The 25,171-nt window shown below is 39.6% G+C and overlaps 1 protein-coding gene across 3 annotated transcripts in view; it reads left to right on the top strand.

Moving 5' to 3' along the window:
* Window positions 1-25,171, top strand: part of PLEKHG1 (pleckstrin homology and RhoGEF domain containing G1) — a 166,930-nt gene that overhangs the window by 21,707 nt on the left and 120,052 nt on the right. The window contains exons 1-2 of one of the 3 annotated variants that reach the window (XM_089530197.1): window positions 8,530-8,548; window positions 18,698-18,772. In XM_089530197.1, coding sequence (XP_089386323.1) covers window positions 18,724-18,772 — 49 coding nt within the window. In that variant the 5' untranslated portion in view covers window positions 8,530-8,548; window positions 18,698-18,723. Of the gene's footprint in view, window positions 1-8,529; window positions 8,549-18,697; window positions 18,773-25,171 lie in introns of those variants that run through there. The other 2 variants (XM_089530196.1, XM_089530198.1) reach the window with 2 other exon arrangements.

The raw sequence follows: 25,171 nt of genomic DNA, 5'->3' as shown, positions 1-25,171 counted from the left end.
TTAGGTTTTGAGTCAAAGAGATTCTGTTTCATGGCTGTTTCAGAAATTTCTGTGGATTTAAACTGAACTTTAATTATGTGCAAAGCTAACCAATAACCCACAATTATTCAGTCAAATTCTGTTTAGAAAACATGCCAAGGTATAAATCTGCTGAGCTTTAAAAGTTATATTTCTCTTGAAAGGGACATGACAGGAAGAAAATAATTCTTATGCCAACTTAATATTTGTTTTGTTAATTAATAGGTAAAATCCAGTGGAACTATAATCTATAAATCTGTGACTCCTAATTTGGAATCTTCACAGTTGTGTTCTGATAAATTAATTTCAGTTTCAGACTATTCTAAAGTTCTGGATTACAGTGAAAGTATTTTAGATGCTGACCACAAACTGGCCTTTCATTTTGATTTTATGAAGGAGTTGTGCATGTTCTTTAAAAGCTTGTCCTGAAATTGGATCCATTGATTTGTTTGAATGTACAAGATGGCACCTACCTTGGTGAAGCGAAGTAGGTAGAGATCTAGACAGTGCCTGAGTAGGATTCCACTTGGAAATTTTATGAATGTTGCCTTTGTTACTACCAAGTAGTAGTGGACATCACCTTGAACTCCATTATAGAAGAAATGTTTGATAAAAATGTGCTAAAATACCTTGGATAGGTCTTAAATGTGCTTAACCTGTTTAGGTTTTGTGCCTATCATTTTTATTGTAGATATTCTTTGTCATCATCATAGATTTAGATTGACTGTACAAAAGTTGAAATATTTAATACAGTGCGCCCTCACTTTATGCTGGGGATCCGTTCCGGACTCCCCTGCTTTTAAAGCAAATTCCACCTATGCTCGAGTTCCATTTAAATGAATGGGGCTCATGCACACAGCGGCGTGGTGGCGTGATGGTGTATGCACACCATGGGCATGAGCGCCCATTGTTCCCTATGGGACACGCCACCACTTCTCCCCGCGCGGCTTTCAGCATATGCTGAAAGCCGCATAAAGCACACCCGCGTATGATGCAGGTGCATTGTATTTGGTATCTGTAACAATCCCAACATAATATTTTTATTTGATTTCCTCCATGGTACTATTTAATTACTTTATCTGTCCTACGGTCTTTATTGTTTGGTACTACGGTTTCTTTAAACTACTTTTAGCTTTGAAACATAAAGTTTTCCTAAAATTATTACTAGAAATCAAAATATCTTCAGTATATGTTGCTTGTTTGCAACTTTAGGGAATACTGTATTTCCCAACTTTTGGATGAAAGCCAGGGTTCAAATAAGCCAATACAATAAAACCCATTCCATTATATCATCATACAAATTCAATCTGTAATTTTTGAATCAGTATTAGGATAACATTCCCAAGAACAATGATTGGCTGTCCCGGAGGCAAGCCATGATGTGATACACCTTTAGCATAGTGTACATCTACATCGGCATTGGCAAATCTACATTATACTAGATGTTTGAGTTAGAGAATGTTAGAGGTTTGCAATGGCAAACCTCCTCTGATGAAACTTGCCAAGATAGGTTCATCTTTGCAATTGCTTGCACAACTGTGGTGTCCAATATAACTTTGTTGTTGTTGCTGTGTGCCTTTAAATCATTTCCGACTTATGGCAACCCTAAGGTGAACCTATCTTGGGTTTGCTTTAGCATTAAGGCCTTGAACTCACACTGGTTAAATAGCTCCCCACCCACTGGGAAAAAAAGGGAGAGAGAAGGCATTGTATTTATTTTCAGAATGATTAACAGGGACTGCACTTGCATGAACTTTGAGAAAGTACAACTACTTATATTTTTATGCTATTATGGTGCTCCAACAGATGTTTAGACACAGTTTCTGCTTTAGTATTTCTATCTCTGATTTAACTGCCTATGTGCCCAGCACAAAGGCAGAAACTCTATTGAAAGTGGACATTTTGGCCTAGTGTACTCCAGTGGTTTTTTTTTTTTTTTGTTGGTTTTTTTTTGGTAGTGTAGATCTTCTTGTGCTCTTGGACTGAATTCAGATCTTTTAATTGACATTCAGTACACAGGACAAACCCATTCAGTTTCATCAAAAGGTTTCATGGCACTGTGAAATAACATTGGAGTTTTGAGTTCTAAACAATTAGTATAATTGCCTGTTATAAAACCATTTTAATTTGCATCAATAAATTGATGAATAACATCATCGTACATACTCTCATTTTATTCAAGAAAAGGTATTCCCAGTGTTGACTACCAGGACTATTCAGACGTCCATCAGCTGAAGTTGCTTTTGCCACTCATTGACCCAGTTACTGAGCCCCAATGGCAAAATTACTGAGCCTAGGGGGAGTTTCTCAGTTTAAGAAAAAGGCAAACTACCCTATTGCCTAGCAGAATCTCTCCCTCTCTTTCAACACATCATGGCTAAGACATGTTGACTTGCTTGTTAGTTGTAGGGAAGCAAGTTGCTCTTTTCCTGTGACATTTTCAATTGTTATAGTCAGATGATCAGGGAAGTGTGTACACTTCCTTTGTATCCAATAGGTAGAGATTCTTAATTTGTGACTGCTTGTATTTGCTGACATAGAGGAAATGAATGGGCATTTGTGATTATTGCACATCTGTTGTTTTGTCTTAAGCATCCTGTTCACTGCTGAAGCTGCTTCAAGATATCTTGTTCAACAAAGACTAAACAGAAGCATATGTTTGTATTGTTACACAAGTCAGGGGTAAGAATATTCAGATATATTTGAATAATATATGAAATATGGGAAACCCTGACAAAGCAAATCTTGGACAGATGAAAATCTTGCGATTTCAAATTTATTTGCACAAAAAACAGATATGTGTTTTTTGTGTGTATGCCGAAAATGCCATTTTCTGAGCAAAGCCTCCATGTGTGTTTTGTGTGTGTGTGTGTGTGTGTGCAGAATAAGTCCCCAGCTGCATGTTAATATTTCTTAGTGGAATGTTGAATACACTCTCAATTATGGTTTGAACCTTAAAGATATGTCCAAGGTGCCAATACCTTATGTCCCATTAAACACAATGGTGTAGTAAAATGATGACCCCTATATAAAATTGCTTTTGGGAATGTAAATATTTTTTTGAATATTTTCAAATTGTGGATGGTTGAATCCGTGGTTAAAGAATCTGTGGATATGGAGGGCTGACATATAATATACAGTCAGCCCTCACTTTACCTGGACAGAATGGGGCTTGGGCTCGCCATACCACCGTGCAGGTGCACGCACCATTGTTTCTATGGCCGGGCGGCTTCAGCGTAAGCTGAAAGCCACCTTTAATGAGCCCGTGTATGGTGCAGGCTCACTGTAATATAATAGTAATATGCTGTCCAATAGTGCTTTTTAAATTAATTTTTATTATAAAACATAAAATAATAACATCCATAACACACCTAAAACAATACAAAACATACAACCTAACTAAACATAAATTCCTATTCTAAACAATAAAAACCACACATTTCAAACAAAACTTCCTTACTTTTCAAGTTAAACTGATTAATTATAGTATAAGTTTTTCTCCCTGTAAATTATCAAATAAAAAAAGAATAGTGCTTTGAGGACTAGGTGAATGATACAGATGCCAATGGAATAGCCAATAAATATGAGTGTTAGGGCTTCGTACCTGTTAACTATAGATTCTTTTGGATACTGCACCTAATTAGACCTTCTTCATTTTCCTTGTTTTCAAGGAACATATGGCAAGCCCAACTTCCATCCTTCTCCCATACTGGAAGAAAATTAAAGAGAAAATTAAAAAAAAATACAAGAATTTGTTTTTTAATTGTTAAATGTATTGATAAGTTACAAGCATTCACGTTTCCTTCTAATCTCTGTAGAACCAGCATTTCAGAACAACAATGAATTATTAATAAGAAAAAATAATAAAAATAAATAATAATAACTGATAATAAAATAATGATGACTGCTAGCTATTGGCAACTTACACTTATCTGTTTTTTGTTTTTTAAAAAGTAGATGTTCACTGTTATCTGAAAGATATATAGCAAACTTTTCTGTGGATTTAATATGCAATGGCCTGTTACAGACTGCCAAAATAAAGCTGCTTCGGGTCTCTTTGGAGGTATGCTGTTTAAATGATGCATGGGTCCTAAGAGTCTAGAAGTCTCGCCAAAGCCACACTCCATTCCTAAGTACTGGAGTGCACCTTTGGTGCAGCTTCCGGACTCTTGGGACCCATCCATCATTTAAATAGCATACCTCCAAAGAGACCTGAAGCAGCTTTATTTTGGCACTCTGTAACAATTACTATATATACTCAACTATAAGTCGACCACTTGTATAAGTCGAGGGCAGGTTTTGGGGCCAAAATTATGGATTTTGCCATGACTTGGAAGCTTCTTCAGTGTGTGTATCTGTGCGCAGCAAGAGGGACTCTAATTGAGGCTTTTTGCTTCAGTGTTTCAGCCTTTGTTTCAACCTTCATTCCCCAGACAGCGAGGTGGGAGAGGGACTCTTAAACAAACAGCAAGATCAGCTAGTCACCCAGGACTCTTTCTGCTTGGCTCAAGAGAGAAAGAATCTGCTCTCTTAACTGCATGGGGAAATCTGAAAGAGCTGTTATCACATTACCATACTTACCCGTAAATAAGTCAACCTGGAATTTTGAGGTCAATTTTTTTGCGATACATTAGTGATGACTATTTATAGTAAATATATTAAACAATTTTTTTTCTTTCCCAAGCTCATAATATGGAAAAAAGAGACTAAATGTTACCAAAAACTAAAGGATGAAAGAGGTAGCTCCTGAGAGATCCAGACTGGGGCAGTGGCAACCATACACCGTGGCCCCAATCCGGCCAGCTTCTACCCCAAATAGGAACGAAAAAAGTCCACTCCTATTTGGGGAGGAAAAAAGCCATCCCTTCACCTCTAGAGCTGGCTTTTCACCAGCTCTGGGATGAGTGGCATTTGAACGCTACACCCCCAAGTCACACTACGCCCCCAGTGTCTAAATGCCATGCCCCAAACCAGCCAGAGTTTCAGGGCCCTCTGTTTTGGCCCCAAGTGGTTTTTACTTTTTCTGAAAAAAGAAATCCTACATTATCACAATTGCATTTAATTGGTTGGAAATGAAAATGTATATATTTTTCAGCGCTACTATGTTTGGGAAATAGGGCTTGTTTTCATCTTTGTAAATGATTAGATGCTTCTGCTTGGGAAAATAACTGTTTTTGGCCAAATGGCAAAAACCTCTACATTCTAGTTCATCAGTGTGGCTTTAGCAAATTGCAGATTCATCAGAAAAAAGCAGCCATAAACCACAGCTGCTAGGGAAACTGAACTTGGTGGTTTATATTCTTCAAGAGATTACTGTCTTAATTCTGAGAGTCATGCTAGTAGGGATAGAAACACATGCTTTACTGAATTTATGGAAATAGCTATGTTAATCTGGAAAATCATTATGCAAAGAGATTTTATAGCACCTTTGAGACTAACTGAGCAAAAAATGTTGTAGCATAAGCTTTTGTATACTTGGTCTACTGAAGCTGAGTAAGTAGACCAAGAGCTGTCACAGACTGCCCTGAAGGGATGGCTTTAAACTGCCCCAGAGAAAGCCAGATTAAGGCCACAGCAATTGCATGCTGTGGCCACGATCCAGCTTTTTGCCAGTCCAAAAAGAGGCAGCAAAATGTAGGTCCTTTTTGAGCCAGCAACAAGCTAGCTTTTCTGCCTCTGCTGTGGCTTTGCAACGCCCCTGCGGCTTGGGGCATATAAACACTGTGCCACTGGAGCACTGCAAAACAGCCTGCCATGTGATCAGGCAGGCAGCATGACACTGGCTTGGGGGCATAATCAGAGTGCGGCATTTAAATCCCCAAGCCAGCGCATAGGGGGTGCCTGTTTCATTCCCAAGTCTATGAAAGCTTATGCTGTAACGTCTTTTGCTTAGTTAGTCTGAAAGGCTCTACTAGATCCCTTTGTATGGTTTACTGAAGTTCAGTAGAGAAACAAAATCATTTTCACCCTAACTGTAAAGGCATACAATAAATTGCAGAAGTGATGTATATTAGGGGTGGGAATCACAGAACCTTCTGGATGTTCTGGATTGGTGGCTCACAGCATACCTGACCATTGGGTGTGGTGTCTAGAACTGTGGGACTTCCAGCCCAACAGAATCTGGAGAGCCATGTTATTCCCACACCTGTTTTCTATGGTAGCATGGACAAAGCACTTGAAAATAGACAGTGAACATATCTGTATTGCTAATGTCACTAAACATTGTCAGATATGTTTATTGGTTTATTGGATGCTTGCCTTTTTTCTCCACTGGAGCAGTGATCCTTTGCTGTTGACTAATCAAAGAGAAACTAATTTCTGAACAAAGTGAGATTTTTCTTACATGAGATGATCTCACTTCTCTAGCTGTACTATTTCCACTTTCCCAAACGCAATTACCTCTTTGGCTCAAAACTATGCTGTTCCTAATGGCTGGGTTTTAAATGAACTATGGTGCACATTTGAGTCATCATGTTCAAAGGGGACCTACCCTGAAGTTTTTTGGCAAGAATACACAGACTATTTATTAATACTTTATTACATTGCAAGCTATGTTCACACTTGTGCATTCCTGCACTAAATGTAACTTTGCTCAGTTGTGTTCATTTAAATGTAATATATTAACAGTCTTTCTTTTTTTAAAGAATCACTTTATATTTATGTGGCACACAAGAAACTATCTGGGCATAGCTCAGAATAAATCCTTCACAGATCCTGTTGTTGTGAGCCTTCAAATTGTTTCCAACTTACGGAAACCCTAAGGTGAACCTTAGGCTGAGCAAGGATTAGAACCCTGGTCTCCACAGTCATAGTCCAATGTTCTAACAACTACGTCATGCTGCCTGTACACAGATCCTGCAGAATGTCCCATTTTCTGAAAATGAGGACATCACAAATGTTTATAGTATGGGTAGGCTTGCCATATCCCGCCTGGGGGCGGGACTTTCCCAGTTTGGGGCGGGTCCGCACGGTCCCGCCCCGGTTTGGCCCTGCCCCCGGGTTTCCCCCCCAGCAAGGCCCTGGAGGCGGCTCTGTGATCGCAGAGTTCTCCAAGGCTTCGCTGGGGCTTAGGAGACGCTGTCTCCCAGGCCCCAGGGAGGCCCTGGAAGCGGCTCTGCGATCGCGGAGTTCTCCAAGGCTTCGCTGGGGCTTGGGAGACGCTGTCTCCCAGGCCCCAGGGAGGCCCTGGAAGCGGCTCTGCGATCGCGGAGTCCTCCAAGGCTTCGCTGGGGCTTGGGAGATGCTGTCTCCCAGGCCCCAGGGAGGCCTTGGACAAGGTTTTAAAATGTAGGACCTTTTTTTAAAAAAATTCCTGGCCAGGAAATTAAAAACAAAACAAAAGGTCCTACATTTTAAAACCTTGTCCTACATTTTTTCCGGTTTGGAGGTCCTCGGGGATGGCAACCCTAAGTATGGGGCACTTTGTAATTAACCCTGAGCACCAGACAGCTTCTTTCTAATTTTCCCCCAAGAATTCCCTAACTTGTGTTTAATGGTGAACTGATAGATTGGTATCATGAACATGGCCAATTTCAAGTCAGCACTGCTGGATTTTTGATAAGGGGCTTGTGGTGACCACATGCCCAGTCACAAGAGAAGAAGTACTCATCCTTAAGTTTAAAACAAGGTGTGGGGGAGCCCTAAAATAAGAGATATAAAATGATGACTGCTTGGGCTTAAAATAGTGTGATTTGATCAAGTAATAATTTGGACAGGTAACCTCCAGAGTCTGGCAATGTTAAGATAAATTAATTTAAATGTTACTCAATATAGGTGGTAGCTTTTAAAACTCCCTTAGGAGGGTTGGATATTCCTTGTATTCTACTATTTTTGTTGTGGATGTGATTAATTTGTGTTGTTTGAAATTTACAGTGTTCTCTCTCATTTTTCCTTTATTTTGGAAAAAGTAAACTCGTGCTTCTGTTTGAGAAATATAGCTTCATAAATGGAATTAGCAGCATGACTTTGTTGCTAATTTCCTGCAGAAAATATTGTGTGTGTGAGTGTGTGTGTGTGTGTGAGAGAGAGAGAGAGAGAGAGAGAAAGAGAGAGAGAGAGACTGACTGACTGACTGATTGATGATAGATTTCATGATTTGACAAGTCATTTTATTTGACTGAACGGAATCAGCTCTTAGAGATGCATAAGCATAATCGCACAAAGACATAAACAGATATGATATAGATAACTAGGTTGATCAGTTGTAATAGACCATTTAGGATATATATGAGTCTATTTGCAGTACCTTTTTGATAACTCTGCTGAAGGTCACCCTGACATTGGTGATACTTATCCTTGGAAATCTTTTTGTGCAATAGGCATGACTCATTCCATTCTTTGTTTAATGTGGAAACACACCAGTAATGTTGATGATAGAGTGACTTGGAGATCTCTCATTCACAGGCTTGCCATAAGTCGAAGTCAACTTGACAGCAGTTAACAACAGCAAACACCAATAACAAAAGTCTGTCAAACCATGTCTGATGTGGCTTCAATTCTATCAGTGGTGGGAAATCTGCACAATTAAACTGTAGGTACTAGCAGAAGACATTGTTTTTTAAATGCCATTTAAACAGTGGCGGTACAGCTGGAAGATCAACTATGCTCAGAAGTATGGAAGTATGGAGCCTTTCCTCCCAAATCTGTCTCTTGAAAAACAAAACATGCCTGAGGCCAGAGAATGACAGAAGTTCTTAATGTATATTACAGATAGCTGAAACCTGTAAATAAATCTAGTCTCTTTCCCTCCAATGTGTGCATGCTGCTTTGTTCAGCACTGATGTTGCCTTTGGTCAAACAGGTTTTGCAGCATTTTGAAGCAGGGATCAATAAAAACAAACACCCCAATACTATTTCCTGTCCTAATTATGCAATTGGTAGTTTACATTTTACTGCTGCAATTAATATTTTATATAATATTTTAAATATGCATACTGTCCAACATTTCACAAGTGAAAATCAGGTCACATGTGGCCAAGCAACATTACAGAGTAGACAAGATGATAAAAGTTAATAATTAGGAAGACAAGCAAGGAACAACTGTAGGAGTTTACTTTTTTTCTGAGCCTACTGGGAAGACAAGATTTTGCCACTCCTCTACTTTCCCATCTGTATAGCTGAGTGCAAATTACTTTTATACTTTGAACTCAATTTGCAGCAATTAAAGTTGGTAGAAGACAGAGAGGAAAAGTGGGAGGAAAAGAGAGAAACTTGGACTTTTTAAAAGTAGCAGAAAAAGTAGGATGGCAGCAGATTAATTGTCCTTGCCAAATCATGACAGTTGGAGAGAATGAATGTGTGTAGTCTGTCCATAGCCTTTTATTGTGTTTGCCCTCATAACAGCCTTGGGAAATAAATTGCTACTGTATGCATTTGGCAAATGGGAACTGAAAGGAAGTGATGTGTGCCCAGACCACACAAATTCTAGGGACAAAATGGTGTTTATACTCTGTATTCCTAGATCCATGATTAATTATGTGGTGCAACATAAATTGAGACTAATAGAACTTGATAAATTCTAGGGTTGAGATGCAACTGTTTCCACAGGATCACAATTCTGTCCTTGCTTACCAGGAGGCTAACCTAGAAAAAAATGGCAGAACTTAGTTTTTTGTGGGCTTTTTGGGCTATGTGGCGATGTTCTAGAAGAATTTATTCCTGATGTTTCGCTGGCATCTGTGGTTGTCATCTTCCAGTGAAATGGCGAAACGTCAGGAATAAATTCTTCTGGAACATGGTCACATAGCCCAAAAAGCCCACAAAAAACTATGGATGTTGGCCGTGAAAGCCTTCGACTTCACAATGGTAGAATATGTTTCTAACTTTTAGGATTTAATCAGATACTATAATAAATACAAGCATCCAGCTATAAGATCTCTCTCAGTCTCTTTTCTAGGAGCCCACTGAGCACAGGTAGGAGGATGTAAGCTCCTCCCAGCCAGTTTGGTTAAAATTAATTCTTTCCCTACTCCCAGAGTAAACATGTTTCAGACTACACTTGCATTGTCATTTGTGATCGCTAGCTCCTTAATAAAAGTGCTGTGGGATTGATTAAGCAAAATATGATTAATCAAAATATATGTTTTAGATATATGTTAACTAGAGTGTTTATGTTAATTTACTTTCTTTTTTATATTTGTATTATGTCTTAATTATATATGAGTGTATATAGATGATGATGTATTTGCAGCTGTATGTATTTTTATATTTAATAAAATATTTTAAAATTTTAAAAAATTATTAAAAAAAGATGGGAAGCTTGGTCCTAAGAAAGCTGTTATCTTTTCTTTGCTTCAAATCATACATTCAGCTATCTGCTCTGGATTGTGAGTTTCATATTCGGCAAGATATGCGACTTCTTGCTCTCTGACAAATAAAAATAGTGCAGAATGCACATGTCTTTGTGCCACATTAAGCAATCTTGGGAGACGGTTAAAAGGCTACATGCACTGACTTTGCTTCATTCGGATAACAAAAGTGTGTCAGCTACCTTAGTGTTTGACCTAAGATAGAATGAATGGATCAGCAAGAATTCACAATGTTCCTGTGAATGTTTGACAAGTTATAATAAGCAAGCTTTGCCTCATAAATAGCCACAAGTAATAATGGGAAGCCACACTCCTCCTGTTGCCTTGTCTCATCTCCACCTCTAGTTGCTAGGACAGCCTTTATTTATGTAAATTATCTCAACTCAATCATTGGTGTTCTACTGGTAATAGAAGCTGTTTTCAGATTCGATATTTTCAGTGTATAGACCACTCTGTTATTGAGTGTTCAGTCATTTTAAGGTGAGACCTTAAATTAAGCAGCCACAAGTGGTTGGAATAATCTTATGTAACTGAACTGCCTGCAACGTTAGGTCATGCAGCTGTGTCACTAGAAATTATACTTGTTACACCCATTTTTTGTTTTAAAAATATTTTCCTTTATGTGTAGAAAATAAACTTGGGGTTGGGATAAAATGCGATCAGAGTGTGATTTGAAGGGGAGAGAATGACAAAGCTTCCAACAGTTGCTTTTCTTAACTTTCTGCTGTTTAGTGGCTGTTTTGGTTGTGTCTTTGTAAGCTTGACAGGCAGTTATGCAGAGCTTTAAAACATTACCTTTTTTGAAGGATAAGTCCCAAGAATTCCTTCGCCTGTATGATCAGAGGTGATTCCATGACTGGTAATCAAAAAATTATGTTTCCAAGTTCTTGTGTTAACACTCCTTCATGAATGGTGTAAATTATGTTTTTTTTTAAAAGAGAAATCTCTGAGGGAGATATTTTAACTGGTATCTTGTTTGGTCTTCCACTTATCTCTCTCTCTTCCAGTCAAAAGCTAAATTGTTGTTGTGTGCCTTCAAGTCATCTCCAACTTGTGGTGACTCTAAGGTGAACTTGTCACAAGAACGTATTCTTGGCAAGATTTGTTCACTGGGGATTTGCTTTAGCTTCTCATGAGACTGAGAGAGCGTGACTCGCTAAGGTCACCTGGGACGGATCCCATGGCTGAGCAGGGAGTTGAACTCTGGTCTCCAGAGTTGTCTAGCACTGAAACCACACTGGTTGTTAGGAATACATTTACCTAATATGGTGTGTGATTGGGACTCCCTCTGGTGACAAAGCCTTGGGATTTTATAACCAGCTGTCAATGTAAGCTGCACATATCTCTGTGTGACACGTTAAATGGGTTTGGTACGGATAGCAGTTCATATTCTGTATATATACATATTTATGCTCAATTATTAGCACATAGCAAAACCCATGTATCTTGTATTGAATATAAATACCATTGTATTCAGAGGTTAAGTTTGAATAAGTAGAGTAATGCTGGAGATGTATTTTTAGACAGGGCAGATCCCACTTGGGTTGAAAAAATAATGAATCACATTAAAATGCCAATGTGTTCTAAAATGTCACTCTATTATGTGCTAATTATGGTATCTACTACCAGTAGTTTCTTTATGCCTGTCTTTTCCTTCTGTATGCCCTCTGTTGATAACAATCAGCCATATTTTCCCTTCTCACTAAAGGGATTGGTTTAAGATTTGTTTATAATTTAATAGTAATTTAATCATAGCAAACAGAAGCCCTAGCAAGTGTAAAATAATTGGATCCATCAACCACTATTAATAGCTCTTCTGCCAGGAAGTTTTTAATAATTAATCAGAATCTCTTTCATTGTAATTTACTTTACGTTCATCTGGAATTGTAATTAATTAATTTGTTTTATTTATATACCGCTATTCCAAAGATCATAGCGGTGAACAGCAAGTAAGCTAATTAGCAAGTAAGCTAATTTGCCCCCAACAGTTTGGGTACTCATTTTAGTGACCTCGGAAGGATGCAAGCCTGAGTCAAGCTTGGGCCCTTTTGCTGGTCTTGAACTCGCAACCTTGTGGTTTCGAGTGAATGGCTGCAGTACAGGCATTTAACCACTGCACCACCAGTGCTTTGTATTCATCTATCTGGAGCATCAGAAAACATTTAGTATCTCGAAAATACTAGAAGGGGTCTCATCCCTAATAAGAAAGGTTCCCTCAACACATCAATACATACTTTTTTTAAAAAAAGGTAAGATGCCATGATTTGAGACTTTTTTTTGAAAAAAATCATTTGTGCAAAACCCCCAAAATTTCTGAACAATTCATATTGCTAAAAAAAGTGTATAAACGCAAAAAACATTAAATAAAAATGGAGAAAGTTTCATTCTTACCAAGAAGAAAAAGACTTTTGGAATTCTTTGACCCAAAACACTCAATAGAAATAATCCTGTCTGAGACTACTTTAACTGCCCTCAGTGCTAGGGAATCCTGAGAATTGTAGTTTATTGCAGCATCAGAGCTCTCTGACAGAGAAAGCTAAATGTCTCACAAAACTATAGTTCCTAGAATTCACTAGCATTGGGCCAGTGCTGTTAAAGTGATCTCAAACTGGATTATTTCTGCACTGTGTTTTGAACCTTAGTTCTTGTATGCAACAGTGGAATTACATACCGAATCTGGAATTGTATCAGGTAGATATGGATGCACCAATCTAGATTCTATATCAGCTGGCCTGCTATGCATCTGCCTGAACAGTGTAGGTGTTGTTTTATGATAGTGTACCAGGAGTTAAGGTTTTAGAGGAAGTTACTTCAGTTATGTTGTGAGTGCTTCTGGTAATATGATGCCTTCCAAGCCATATACTATACTGTTGGTGAGGAAAGATTAATTGAAGTTTGAACAAATGACTACTTGACTTTCTTTTCACATCTCTGTAAACTTAGTCATGGAAGCTGGGAAAAGTAAGTTCAATCTTCTAAGGTTCATGCTGCTTAATTCAACAAGTGCCCTGAATAATAATGCTTAATAATGTTTTAAAAGAAAATTCGTATAAATTTTACTCTCCCTGTTTACCCTCACAGTGCAATCCTATACATTTATTCTCCGAAGTAATTCTTAGTTTGTTCAGAGGGACTTACTGCTTGGAAAGTATGCAGCCTTAATTTTGCATGTACTTTTTTAACTGTACTGTTTTTAAGAGCTTTTATCTCTTTGATTGAATTATAAAGAATCATAGAATTGGAAGAAACCTCAAGGGCCATCCAGTCCAACCCCCTGCCATGCAGGAAATCCAAATCAAAGCATCCCCGACAGATGGCCATCCAGCCTCTGTTTAAAGACTTCCAAGGAGAAAAATTCCACTACACTCCGAGGAAGTGTGTTCCACTGTTGGACAGCTCTTACTGTCAGAAAGTTCTCCCTAATGTTGAGGTGGAATCTCTTTTCCTGGAGCTTGCATCCATTGTTCTGGGTCCTAGTCTCTGGAGCAGCAGAAAACAAGCTTGCTCCCTCCTCAATATGACATCCCTTCAAATATTTAAACAGGGCTATCATATCACCTCTTAACCTTCTCTTCTCCAGGCTGGACATCCCCAGCTCCCTAAGTCGTTCCTCATAGGGCATGGTTTCCAGACCCTTCACCATTTTAGTCACTCTCCTTTGGACACGCTCCAGTTTCTCCACATCCTTTTAAAATTGTGGTGCCCAGAACTGGACACAATATTCCAGGTGGGGCCTGACCAGAGCAGAATGAAGTGGCACTATTACTTCCCTTGATCTAGACACTATACATTTATTGATGCAGCCTAAAATTACGTTGGCCTTTTTAGCTGCCACGTCGCATTGTTGATTCATGTTCAATTTGTGGTCACTTGGACTCCCAGATCCCTTTCACATGTAGTCTCGTTCAGCCAGGTGTCGCCCATCCTGTATCTGTGCATTTCATTTTTCCGCCCTAAGTGCAGTACCTTACATTTCTCCGTGTTGAATTTCATTTTGTTAGCTTTGGCCCAGCTTTCTAGTCTATTTGGGTTATTTTGAATTTTGGTCCTATTCTCTGGGGTATTAGCTACTCCCCCCATTGCATTTTATTCTTTTAATGTTTGACATGAGTTAATTCATTTCAAGTCAATTAAACTATGAAACTGTTCTAGTTGGGTTAGATTGGACAGAGGTCCTGTCCTTTATGCTTTCACACTATAGATTGAGCAACAACAGGAAAATTTGGGAATGTATGGCTTTCCCAATATTGCTGACTGCTACTGCTGAGAAGATATGAGGAATTGAAGATGAGCAACATTTGGAGGCCACATAAGTCCTTTTCCTTCTTAGTCCCTATTTTACTTTTGTTTTCCATTAACCTCCCCCCCCCCCCCCCACCAATCTTGGTCAACCTCCTTTGAACACTTTCCAGCTTTTCAATGTCCTTCTTGAACTGTGGTTTTAACACAGTATTCCAGATTAAGTCTAACAGAGCAGATCTTCAGACCAGCCATTAAAGCCCGCCTGGGGATGGAGTTGGGGCATTGCATTCACATGATGCATGCCCTAACTCTGCCCCTAGGATGCTGTGATGCCGCACATCACTCCACACGGCACACATTATCATGGCACTCATCTGGCACTGCATCCATATGAGGCCTAAGGAGCGCCATATAGCCGCAGAGCCATGGCTATCGTGCCCTTTCCAGGGCGCAAAAAGGAGCTGCTTTTTGCAGCTCCTTTTTGCACCCTGGAAAGACCAGATTGGGGCCAAGGAATACGGTTTCCCCAACCCCAGTCTGGCTAGGAAAGGGGCGGCATCACCCCATCCCAATAAAATGGTACTGTGGGTTCCTTCCATCTGGACACTATACTCCTGTTGATGTGCCTAGAATTGCGTTGACTTTTTTGACCACCACATCTCACTTTTTACCCATAGAATTCAAAGATATAGCCGTGTTAGTCTGTAGAACCAGTATGTAGAGAGATCTTGTAGCACCTTTGAGACTAAATGAAATAAAGAAATTGGCAGCATGAGCTTTCGTAGACTTCAGTCTACTTCCACAATTCAAATACAAAAGCTCATACGCCCAACTTCTTTATTTCAGTTAGTCTCAAAGGTGCTACAAGATCTCTCTACATACTAACAAAAATCCACCAAACAGTGATACCTTTATTGGCCAACTGAAATGGACAGTATACTTGTTGCAAGCTTTCGAAGCTTCTTCATCAGACAAGATGTGACCACCAAACAGGAGAAAAATTAGAGATGTTAGTAAGATGCCTGCATTTTGTTCTTTTTGTCCTTAGTTAAGATGGTATGAGGAGGGTATCTTTAGCAAGCTGGCCCCTCCTCCTCTGGCCATGTGGCAATTGGGCAAAGTCCACCTGGAAATTTAAAGTCCATTTACATATCAACAAGGACTCCTCTTTTGCAATCCAATATGTCTACATTCCTGTGAGGCCACATGCCTCTTTGTAGGAAGAGGACACTGGATTCCTTAAGAAGTCTCCATGCTTTTGCATCAGGAATATTTTGGTAGGTGTTGAGGTAAAACATGTCAATTTGAGAAATAAAAAAAACATTTTACCTTGGCTGAAGGTCCCAGTCTGCTGGCTCCCTCATCAGCTTTGAAAGTTTTCAGCAAGTATATTGTGCATTTCGGTTGGCAATAAAGGTATTACTGTTTGGCGGATTTTTGTTTGAATTTACTAAACGGCCAACACAGCTTACCCCTGCATGTTCTCTACATACTATTTACTGATGTTTAACTTTTAGTCTACCAAGACCCCTAGATTCTTTTTACATGTACTATTATGAAACCAGGTTATGCAGGCCTATGAGTAACATCTTCAATTTCTTTCTCCTTTTTGCATGATGAATAAGCCAGTGTGACTTTGAAAGCTTGTAACATGTAATTGTACATTATGGTTGTTCCAATAAAGGTATCATTGTTTGGATGTTATTGGATTTACTTAGAAATAGAGTTTAGCTGTCCAAAGAAAAATTTCAGGGTCCTGAGAGGGCACTCACAATCAATATTTAATAGGGGAATTTTATTAGCTCAGTTGCAGTAGCCAAAAAGGTTTGGACAACTCAAAGCAGGGATCAAGGCTGTGTATACCGGTTCCAAGAAACAGACCTCCAGAATGTAAACTCCAAATGTAATTTTATTTGTAAAAAGGAATCGCCATTCACACAAAGGCACACTCACACATGCACTCACAAGAACTAACAATATAAAAGTGCGACTTTAAGGATTGCAGAAGGTAATACTGTATTGATTCCAGAAGCAAAGGTTCCAGTTGGAGGATTTTGTGAAGTGAAATGGCTCAACAATCGTGGTGCTGAGGAGTAAAGCAAAATACAGTACTGACAGCATGTCTCTGCATCTCAGGTGAGACTAAATTGGAAGTGCCTTTGGCAGCCATATTTATAGGGCAGAATGTATCCCGGGACAGATTTTGGGATTAAAATGAATTTTCCAGGAGAGCAGAATGAGAAGGGATCTTGTAAATAACTGGACAGTAAAGAACAGCCGGCGGACTCCCCCGATGAACTGCATTGCCGCTGGGAGGTTGCGCCGACCGAGGAGGCCCTGCTGGGCCTGGTACACCCCACCATGCTTTGCTGGGGCCAAAAAATCATCTGATTGGCTGGCTGAGGGGCTGGGGAGGAACTTGGCCACTCTAGGCGGCTCGGAGGACCTCTCTATGGTCCTCGTTTCTGGTCCTCCAGAGAGCTGATTGGTCGGCTTCCCTGGAGGGGAGGAGTGTGCTCCCAGCCCCTCCCTCTTTGCAGTAGCCTATATAAGGCCTTATTGCCCAGCGTTCGGGGTCATTTTTGCTCGGCTCCCCACCCTCCCTCCATAGGGTTGGTGTGTTTTTTGTCACAACTGAGGGGCGGAAGCATAGGCCATGATCTGCTGAGAGTGGTTTCCAGGGCTATGGAGCACTGGAGAGGGAGTCCTTTGGACCCGGGTATATTGAGGGCATACATTATGGCCATTGCGGGGCCCATTACGTTATTACATTACCCGGTGACTAGGGGCTTAAGGGATAATAGGCAATCAGAACTTCACATAGCTGCGAGATTGCATTCCCTAGCCCATAGGTCATCCCAAAATTGCAGTCATCGATCAACCGGGGTGTTGTTCGATTTTACAGATCATGACCTCATGCTTTGGGCCAACCCTACACTGTTTTAATGTTGAGTTAATAAAGTTGTGGCCATTCCCCCAACTTTGGTGTTGTGTTTATTGTGGCAGCGCCCCTCCTAGGAAATTGCAAATGTCTCTGGAGAATGGAGTATTTCCTCTAAAGGGAAGTGTACTCGGACTTTTGCTCTTTTGCAAACACCAGGTCTATCGCCCACCATCACTCCTATGAGTGAAGGGATTATGCAGAGTCTGATCTTGATTGATCTGTCCTGGCCATATGCCCTTGAGCTTTGCCTGTACTGAGCCATGGTTACAGATGTTCTTATATGGCATGGCTAGTTTCCTGCATTGGCAGTGCTTTCTCAGCTACATACTTAAAACTTGGTTTTGGAAAAGAGTGCTGTAGAGGGAGGCTAGACCTTAGGGTAACAACTGACACTCATTTCTTGAAATTTGGAGACTGAAAGAACATTTATTTGGGAGGCAGAATTTCTATTTAAGGGGGAAAAGCCCTCATATTGCCCCCTTCCCCATAGCTATCCCCCTGCCTCTAGGAAAATTGAAAGAAGATTCAAGATACAGTATGTAATGTAGAGGATCTATTATAGGCTGATTTCATTAATTTGGAAACACAAGAATGGGCAGATTAATATGCTAATAAATGAACAATTGTAAAGTGACAGGAAGATGGATTGGATAATACTGTGAATACTATATTCTTTAAACGAATGAAATAACTGTGAATAGAATTTTAAGCCCCCCCCCCCCCACCACAAATAACTTTAAGAAAATCTTAACTAAAGCCCATAAGCATTCTTTGTTAAGAAATAATTTGCTCTTTCTCAGGATTCAACTTTTATTAAGAGGTTATATGAACTTCAATGCTTGCTAGTCAGGTTAAAAACTTGCTGTAAGAAAATCTTTAAAATGTTAAGGCATTTGTATTCCTCATATTGAATCCAACACTGATTTATCTAGCCACTTAAGCCATTGCTAATTGATTCAAACTCACTGACATATAACAATGAAGTTTTAAAATTCATTGTGCTCATATATTTGGATTTTTATTGGTGTTGTCCTTTTGCAAATATGAATGGAATTGTTCATGTTTAACAGGATAGGGAGCATGTGGAGTAGTTTGTAACTGTATCTTCAACTTACAGAAAAGTATTCTTCAGTTCAAATGGACTGGCCTTAATATGAGAATGGTTTTCCTTTTTTATGTCCCTCAGGTTACACTAAGCTGTTCTCAGCTGAGATGCCAGATAAAACACCAGAGGGTAAAGAAAGCTTATCCAGTAGTGAAGGTCAGTATTCTTTTCTTCTTGACAAATCTTTTTTTTCTCTCCAGAATATATGCTGAGAGAAAGATAATATCTCCCTTTTATTGTGAATTTAGCTCATGAAATATATGATTCTCATCCACACTCTTTTAGACATGATTACTTAGAAAACCTAGATGTATAAAAAATATGTGTGGAGGAGATTAGATGATTTAGTCAATATTTGATACAGTAGGGACATTTTCAGTGTCCTGTATGGTGTATGGTAGGGGAAGGATCAAAAAGAGGGGCTGTAGTTTGTAATCTGAATCACATTCACATATGATGCAAGTGTGTTTGCTCATCATGAAGAGAATTCTGTCTACAGTCCTCCACTTGCATCACTCTCTTGTGCAAGGAGAGTTATAAATATGAAGTGAAGATATCTGCTATCGGTGGAAGCTGTTCACATGAAGTGGAGTCTGTATTCCAAAATTTCAATTCACATGGAAAAAAGTCCACAGATGGCAAAAGCATTCAGGCCATCCATGCACAGGAGGGCAACAGAAATGATAGTGGGGAAAGAAGAGCTAGTACATTTGCCTGTCTCACATGGTAAATAAAATACTTTCAGCCAGCCTGAACAGAGCTCAAAATGTGATATGCTTTATCACCTTTTTAAAACAAACAAACAAACAAACAGATAAATAGCACAATCTTATACATGCCTATACACAAGTAAGTTCCATTACTTTCAGTGAGGCTTAGTCTGAAGTAAGTTAGTACAGATCTACAGCTGATTGTTTTATTTAATGTGTGTTACATTTTAAACTTCCTACATAAATTTGAATTAGATAATGAGGAAATTGAAATAGTCAAAGACCTGGGATCAAATATTGCCTAGAATGGAGACTGCAGTCAAGAAATAAGAAGTAGTCTAGGAATGGGAAGGGCAGCCATGAAAGATTTAGAAAAAGATCCTTATGAGTAAAGATATACGATGGAGCACCAAAGTTAGAATTGTCCAAGTTGTGATATTCCCAATCACTATGTATGGATGTGATAGCAGGACTGTGAAAAAAGCAGATTAAAAGAAAATCAACTCATTTGAGATGTGGTGTTGGAGAAGAGTGCTGAAGATACCGTGGACAGCCAGAAAGACAAACAAGTGGGTTCTTGAGTGAATTAGTCCGGAAATACCGCTGGAGGCCAAGATGATTAAATTGAGGCTGTTGTACTTTGATCACATCATGAGAAGGCATGATTCATTAGAATCATAGAATCGTAGAGTTGGAAGAGACCACAAGGGCCATCCAGTCCAACCCCCTGCCATGCAGGAAATCCAAATCAAAGCATCCCCAACAGATGGCTATCCAGCCTCTGTTTAAAGACCTCAAAAGAAGGAGAATCCGCTCCACTCCACTACAGAAAAGACAATAATGCTGGTGAAGATTGAGGGTAGAAGAAGGAGAGGTAGACTGCACACCAGATGGCTAGACTCAATTAGGGAGGACAACAGGCATGAGTCTGCAGGAAATCAGGAGAGCAATGGAGGACAAGGAAACATGGAGATGTCTCATTCACAGGTTGCCATAAGTCGAAGTTGACTCAAGGGCAGCTAACAACAACAATCTCCTTCACCTTGAAATACATTGAAAGGTAAGCAAAGTGTGAACCCAAAGGATACAAAAGATCTTTCAGAGAAGAATGAGAACATAGATATTTATGTACTATATTGACATTTCTGTAGCTGTCTGACAAAATGTTATCCATTAACTTTATCTAATTGTCATCCAATAACATCAGTCTCTGTTTTGGTTCCTGTGCTGTTATCAGTGTCATTTTGTGAAAGTACTTCAACAAAGATTCATTGTTTTTCAAAGGTTTATTTCTGTGTGGACTTTCTGCTACTGTAGATTATGGATTTGAATGAATCTCAGTATTTTTCACAGAAAAATAATTATCTATTTACAAGTATTTCAGTATCTGGACAGAAAAGTGTTAGAATTATATCTGACCCCCCCGCCCCCACTTCAAAATCAGAAAGAAAGTGGCACTGACAGTCTGCTGTCTGAGTAAGTATTGGTAGCCCAAGGACATAGCCAGTAACCCTTAGTAAGTAGGCGATTATGTTTGAGAAAAACAACTAACATTTACAGGCACTGCACATATTTTTTAAAATCTGTTCACTATAAGTGATTTCTCTCCTAAACATGTGTCTTTCTCAGTGTAAATCTAACAGCAACCTGATTTTGAAGTTTATCGCACTGGCCCTAAAACGGGCCCAGTGCGTTCTAAAACGTGCGAGTGCACACGTAGCAGGATGGGGCCAAGAACCCCATTTTACCACACGCTGGAATGCCACCTTTGCCACCAGGCGTTCCAATTGTGTCCCTGTTCCATTCCAGAGGGTGCCATTTCTGAGAACGCTTTAGAACAGTTCTCAGAAATGGTACCCTCTGGAACGGAACGGGGATGCAATTGGAATGCCCGGTGGCAAAGGCGGAGTTCCAGCATGCGGTAAAATGGGGTTGTTGGCTCCATCCCATTCTGTGCGCGTCTGCACGCGTGCACATTTTAGAACGCACTGGGCCCATTTCAGGGCCAGTGTGATAAACTCCTTTGTCTCTGCATAATGTATGAAATCATCCAATGATGCATAGCTACACAGTCCTTACAAGGAACACATGGAGTGCTAGCTCTGTGTCTGGATTGTGTCACATCATAATACTGATGTGGTCTTGCAAGAGTACTGGTGGAAGAGCCTCTTTTACAATGAAACAAAGCACACCAAGGATGCAAGCTACAAGAAAAGAGATTCCACCTCAACTTTAGGAGGAACTTCCTAACAGTAAGGGCTATTCGACAGTGAAACAAACTCCCTTGGAGTGTAGTGGAGTCTCCTTCCTTAGCGGTTTTTAAACAGAAGCTGGATGGCCATCTGTTGGGGATGCTTTGGTTTAGATTTCCTCCATGGCAGGGGGTTGGACTGAATGGCCCTTGCAGTCTCTTCCAACTCTATGATTCTATGTAGACAGCCAGTTGTTATACAAAAGTGCTTTCTAGCTATAATTGTTTCTGTGTAGGGGTGTGTGCATGTGTGTGTATGTGTGTGTGTCCTTACCTGAACTCTGAATATCGTACAGTTCCTCTGGCACTTAACTACAGGAAAATAGAGATCAAAGACATTAAGGAATATCTTCTGCTGCCAGAATAAAAGTCTCATTTGGATGTAACAGTAAACCGTGGTTTTCAGTTAAAAAGGCAAACCTAGTCACTCCCTAGGGCTATGTAGTCTTACTTCCTCATCTGAAATGGCTGCAAGGAGGAGACTGGAAGTTTTCATATTCTTGTTGACTAACTCCAGTGTATGTCATTTGAGTGTATGTCATTTGTATATCAATGACAACAGTGATTACTAGAAACAAGCCAACTTCAAACCAGAACATATAAAGTCAGCTTGTTTCCCTTAACTAATAGTAAAGATTAAACACAGTTTGGGGTTCTAATAACAGAATGATGGTCAGCCTGAAATGTATGCAGAAGAGTCCAAGCTCCCTACAGCCTTTTCAGAAGAGGAAAGGGAAGTTGGGAAGATATGAGTTCAGACTTCACTGTGGCTTCCACTTGTAACGGGTTGAGGACAGGAAAGGAGAAATTGCAGCTTGTGGGCCCTGTGTATCCGCTGGGCTTCTTTTGTGCTCTCTGAAAATCCCTGAACCCCAGCCTCCCAAATATTTTTAATTTCCCCCAGCAAAATGGCTTTTAAAAATTACAAACACATGCATAACACCACCAAAAATGTGGCACATTGACTCTCCAGACTCCCTACTAACTACCTCAACCTTTTCCCACAAAAATAAAATGCCATGAAAACCAACTGTATTTTGATTGATTCCCAGAAGAAGAAGTCATATTTGTGTAACTATTGATTGTTCCAGGAATGGCATGGCTTTTTTGGAGACATGGAAGAATGGCCTCTGTTACCTCCAGAATTGTACACTCCTGATTTAGAGTAACTTGTGACCCAGCTTACTGTGAAGTTCTGTGTACTGCAGTTGCATCTTTTTTTCCCTTTTTTATATAGTCTTTTAATGAATTTTTAATATTTTAATGCTTGTTTTTAATTTCATAAATTGTTTCATCGTTTTTGAATCTTATATTTATATTGTATTAATACCTTTTTATTCCTTTAATTTGTATTGTTTTAAATATGTTGTTAGCCACCTTGAGTCCCATTATAAGGTAAAGGTAGGATACAAATGAATAAAATGATAATAATTTTAAAATTATTTTGTAGTTTGGCTTTGGATGAAGTTTTTTCTTTGGCTGTCAAAGTGACATTGAATGATGATGTAATGAAACAGATTGCTTCATTTTCTACCATTGATTTGTATGTTAAATGACTGTAGTTTAACACTGACAATAACTTTAAGTAATTAAAAGAGAACATATTCCTCTAATTACTTTACTGAAACCTAGTCCTTGACTTGGGGGTCTCTGATGAATGGGTAGATTGTTTGTTCTTGTATCTCTTCTCCCACCAAGCCCTTTAAAATAAAAATGACCTATAATTGTTTTTAGTCTTCTTCTCATCAAAGCCTGTGTGGTTGGTGTGTTAATGTTCATGAGGAATGTTCATGAGGAATGCATGTGTATTTGCCTTCAAGTCACCTGTTGATTTTGGACTTTTATAGATTTCATAGGATTTTCTTGGCCAAGAAATAGTCAGAGGGAGTTTTGCCATTTCCTTCCTCTGAAATATTGCCTGCAGCACCTAATATTCCTTGGCAGCCTGCCATCTAAGTAGGCTGACCTTACTTAGTTTCCAAGATCTGGTGGGATCTGTGCCTTTCTTTGAGAGAGAGAGAGATTGATCTAAATATTGTGTTTGCTTAGGAATCCACACATTTGCAAATCAGTTGTCCTAGTCATCAGCAGAACAGAAGTGGGATGATGAGCATAACAGCAAGAATAGACTAATTATAAGACTAGCATAGTACAAGATGACCTTAATCTAACTAATCTCATTTCCATTGTTTCATATTTTAAAACTGGTGGCAGAGTGACTCAATCTGAAATCACTTCTGTACACAACCTAGAAAATAAAAGTTAGTTTTGTGGACCAGAGCTCCCATACTCCCTAGTCAGCTTGGCTAAGGAGCCAGTTGTCATCTACAAAAGTAAATCTCCAAGTTCTGCATTTGTATAAATCAGTAGTGAGCACTTGGCTGGTATTAATCTTCATGGGAGAAACCTTTATCTTCATATGTCTGAATATATGAAGCCTGGAAACAGCCCTTTTTGTCTCTTTGGCCCAGAATAAACAGGTATGAAAAAGCAGCGTGATCCTGTTTTTCTCCAAAGCAGGTGGAAACCCCACTGTCCACATGGCCCACTCCTAAGGTGGGTTGAATAAGTGTGGGCCAACCACTAGTGTTGTGTCAAGCTGTACCCCTGGATATTTTTTTGTTCTTGTTGCCTCCCCACCATACATGGGCACTGTCACACAAACACATTGCCTGTACCTCCTACATCTCCACAGATGCCATCCCATTGCATGGCCACCCCTTTGATTGGCCATTCATTTGCATGTGTGATGCTCCACTGGTACAGGGCATTGGTGCATCTGTGTGTGAGTGAAACTTTGGCAAAGCACAACCATAGAGGGCCCCATACATTCCCCCTTCGCTCCATGCCCCCCTGGTTTTTAGCAAGGTGTGCGTCATTTAAATGCCACACTTTCAAAGTGGCTGGAAACACTTTTATTTAGCCCATCTGTTCCACCCCCTTCTCTTTTTTAAAATGACAGTGAGAATTTTTCAGCATTTCCATATAAGCTTGCATGTTGCATACATAACAAAATATGCAAAGTGGTTGTGATGGTGAACCGTTTACCATCCAACAGCTAAAACTCCGCATGTTTCCTACTGCTATTGCTGTTGTCTGCCTTCAAGTCATATCCTCCTTATGGCAACTCTATCTCACAACTTGTCAAAATTTGTTCAGAGGAGGATTGCACATAGTGCAAATGTTACAGTAAAACTATATTGCCCTAGTAATTGTTTGCAGTACAAGGTGGACCCAAAATTGAAAATGATACAGGATGAGAGCACAGTTCTGACTTGTCACACACACAATAAATTTCTGGCCTACCTTTTGCACAGAAACCTTTTTGCAGCTTGACCCCCCCCCCTTTTTTTGTGTTTTGTTTCTATTTGAGAAGCGGGGTTTCATTATAGCAGGAAATCCTGACCTTCTTTCCTGGTATGGTTTATCGCCAGGCTGTTTCCTTTGCAGCTGGCTACTTTGTGGGATGTAGTAAACGAACAATCCATTCTTCTCCTGGTAAGCCAGGAAAGTTTTTCATTGTTTCTTTTCAAAATTGGGTTTTCTTTTCTTTTCTTTTTTTGGAGGGGAGGGGAGAATTCGTTAGGCATCTGG

The sequence above is a fragment of the Sceloporus occidentalis genome, unplaced genomic scaffold (assembly GCF_023333645.1).
Source record: "Sceloporus occidentalis isolate IW3139 unplaced genomic scaffold, rSceOcc1.0.p SCAF_6, whole genome shotgun sequence".
Taxonomy (NCBI): domain Eukaryota; kingdom Metazoa; phylum Chordata; class Lepidosauria; order Squamata; family Phrynosomatidae; genus Sceloporus; species Sceloporus occidentalis.
This window is presented reverse-complemented; position numbering and strand designations above follow the sequence as displayed.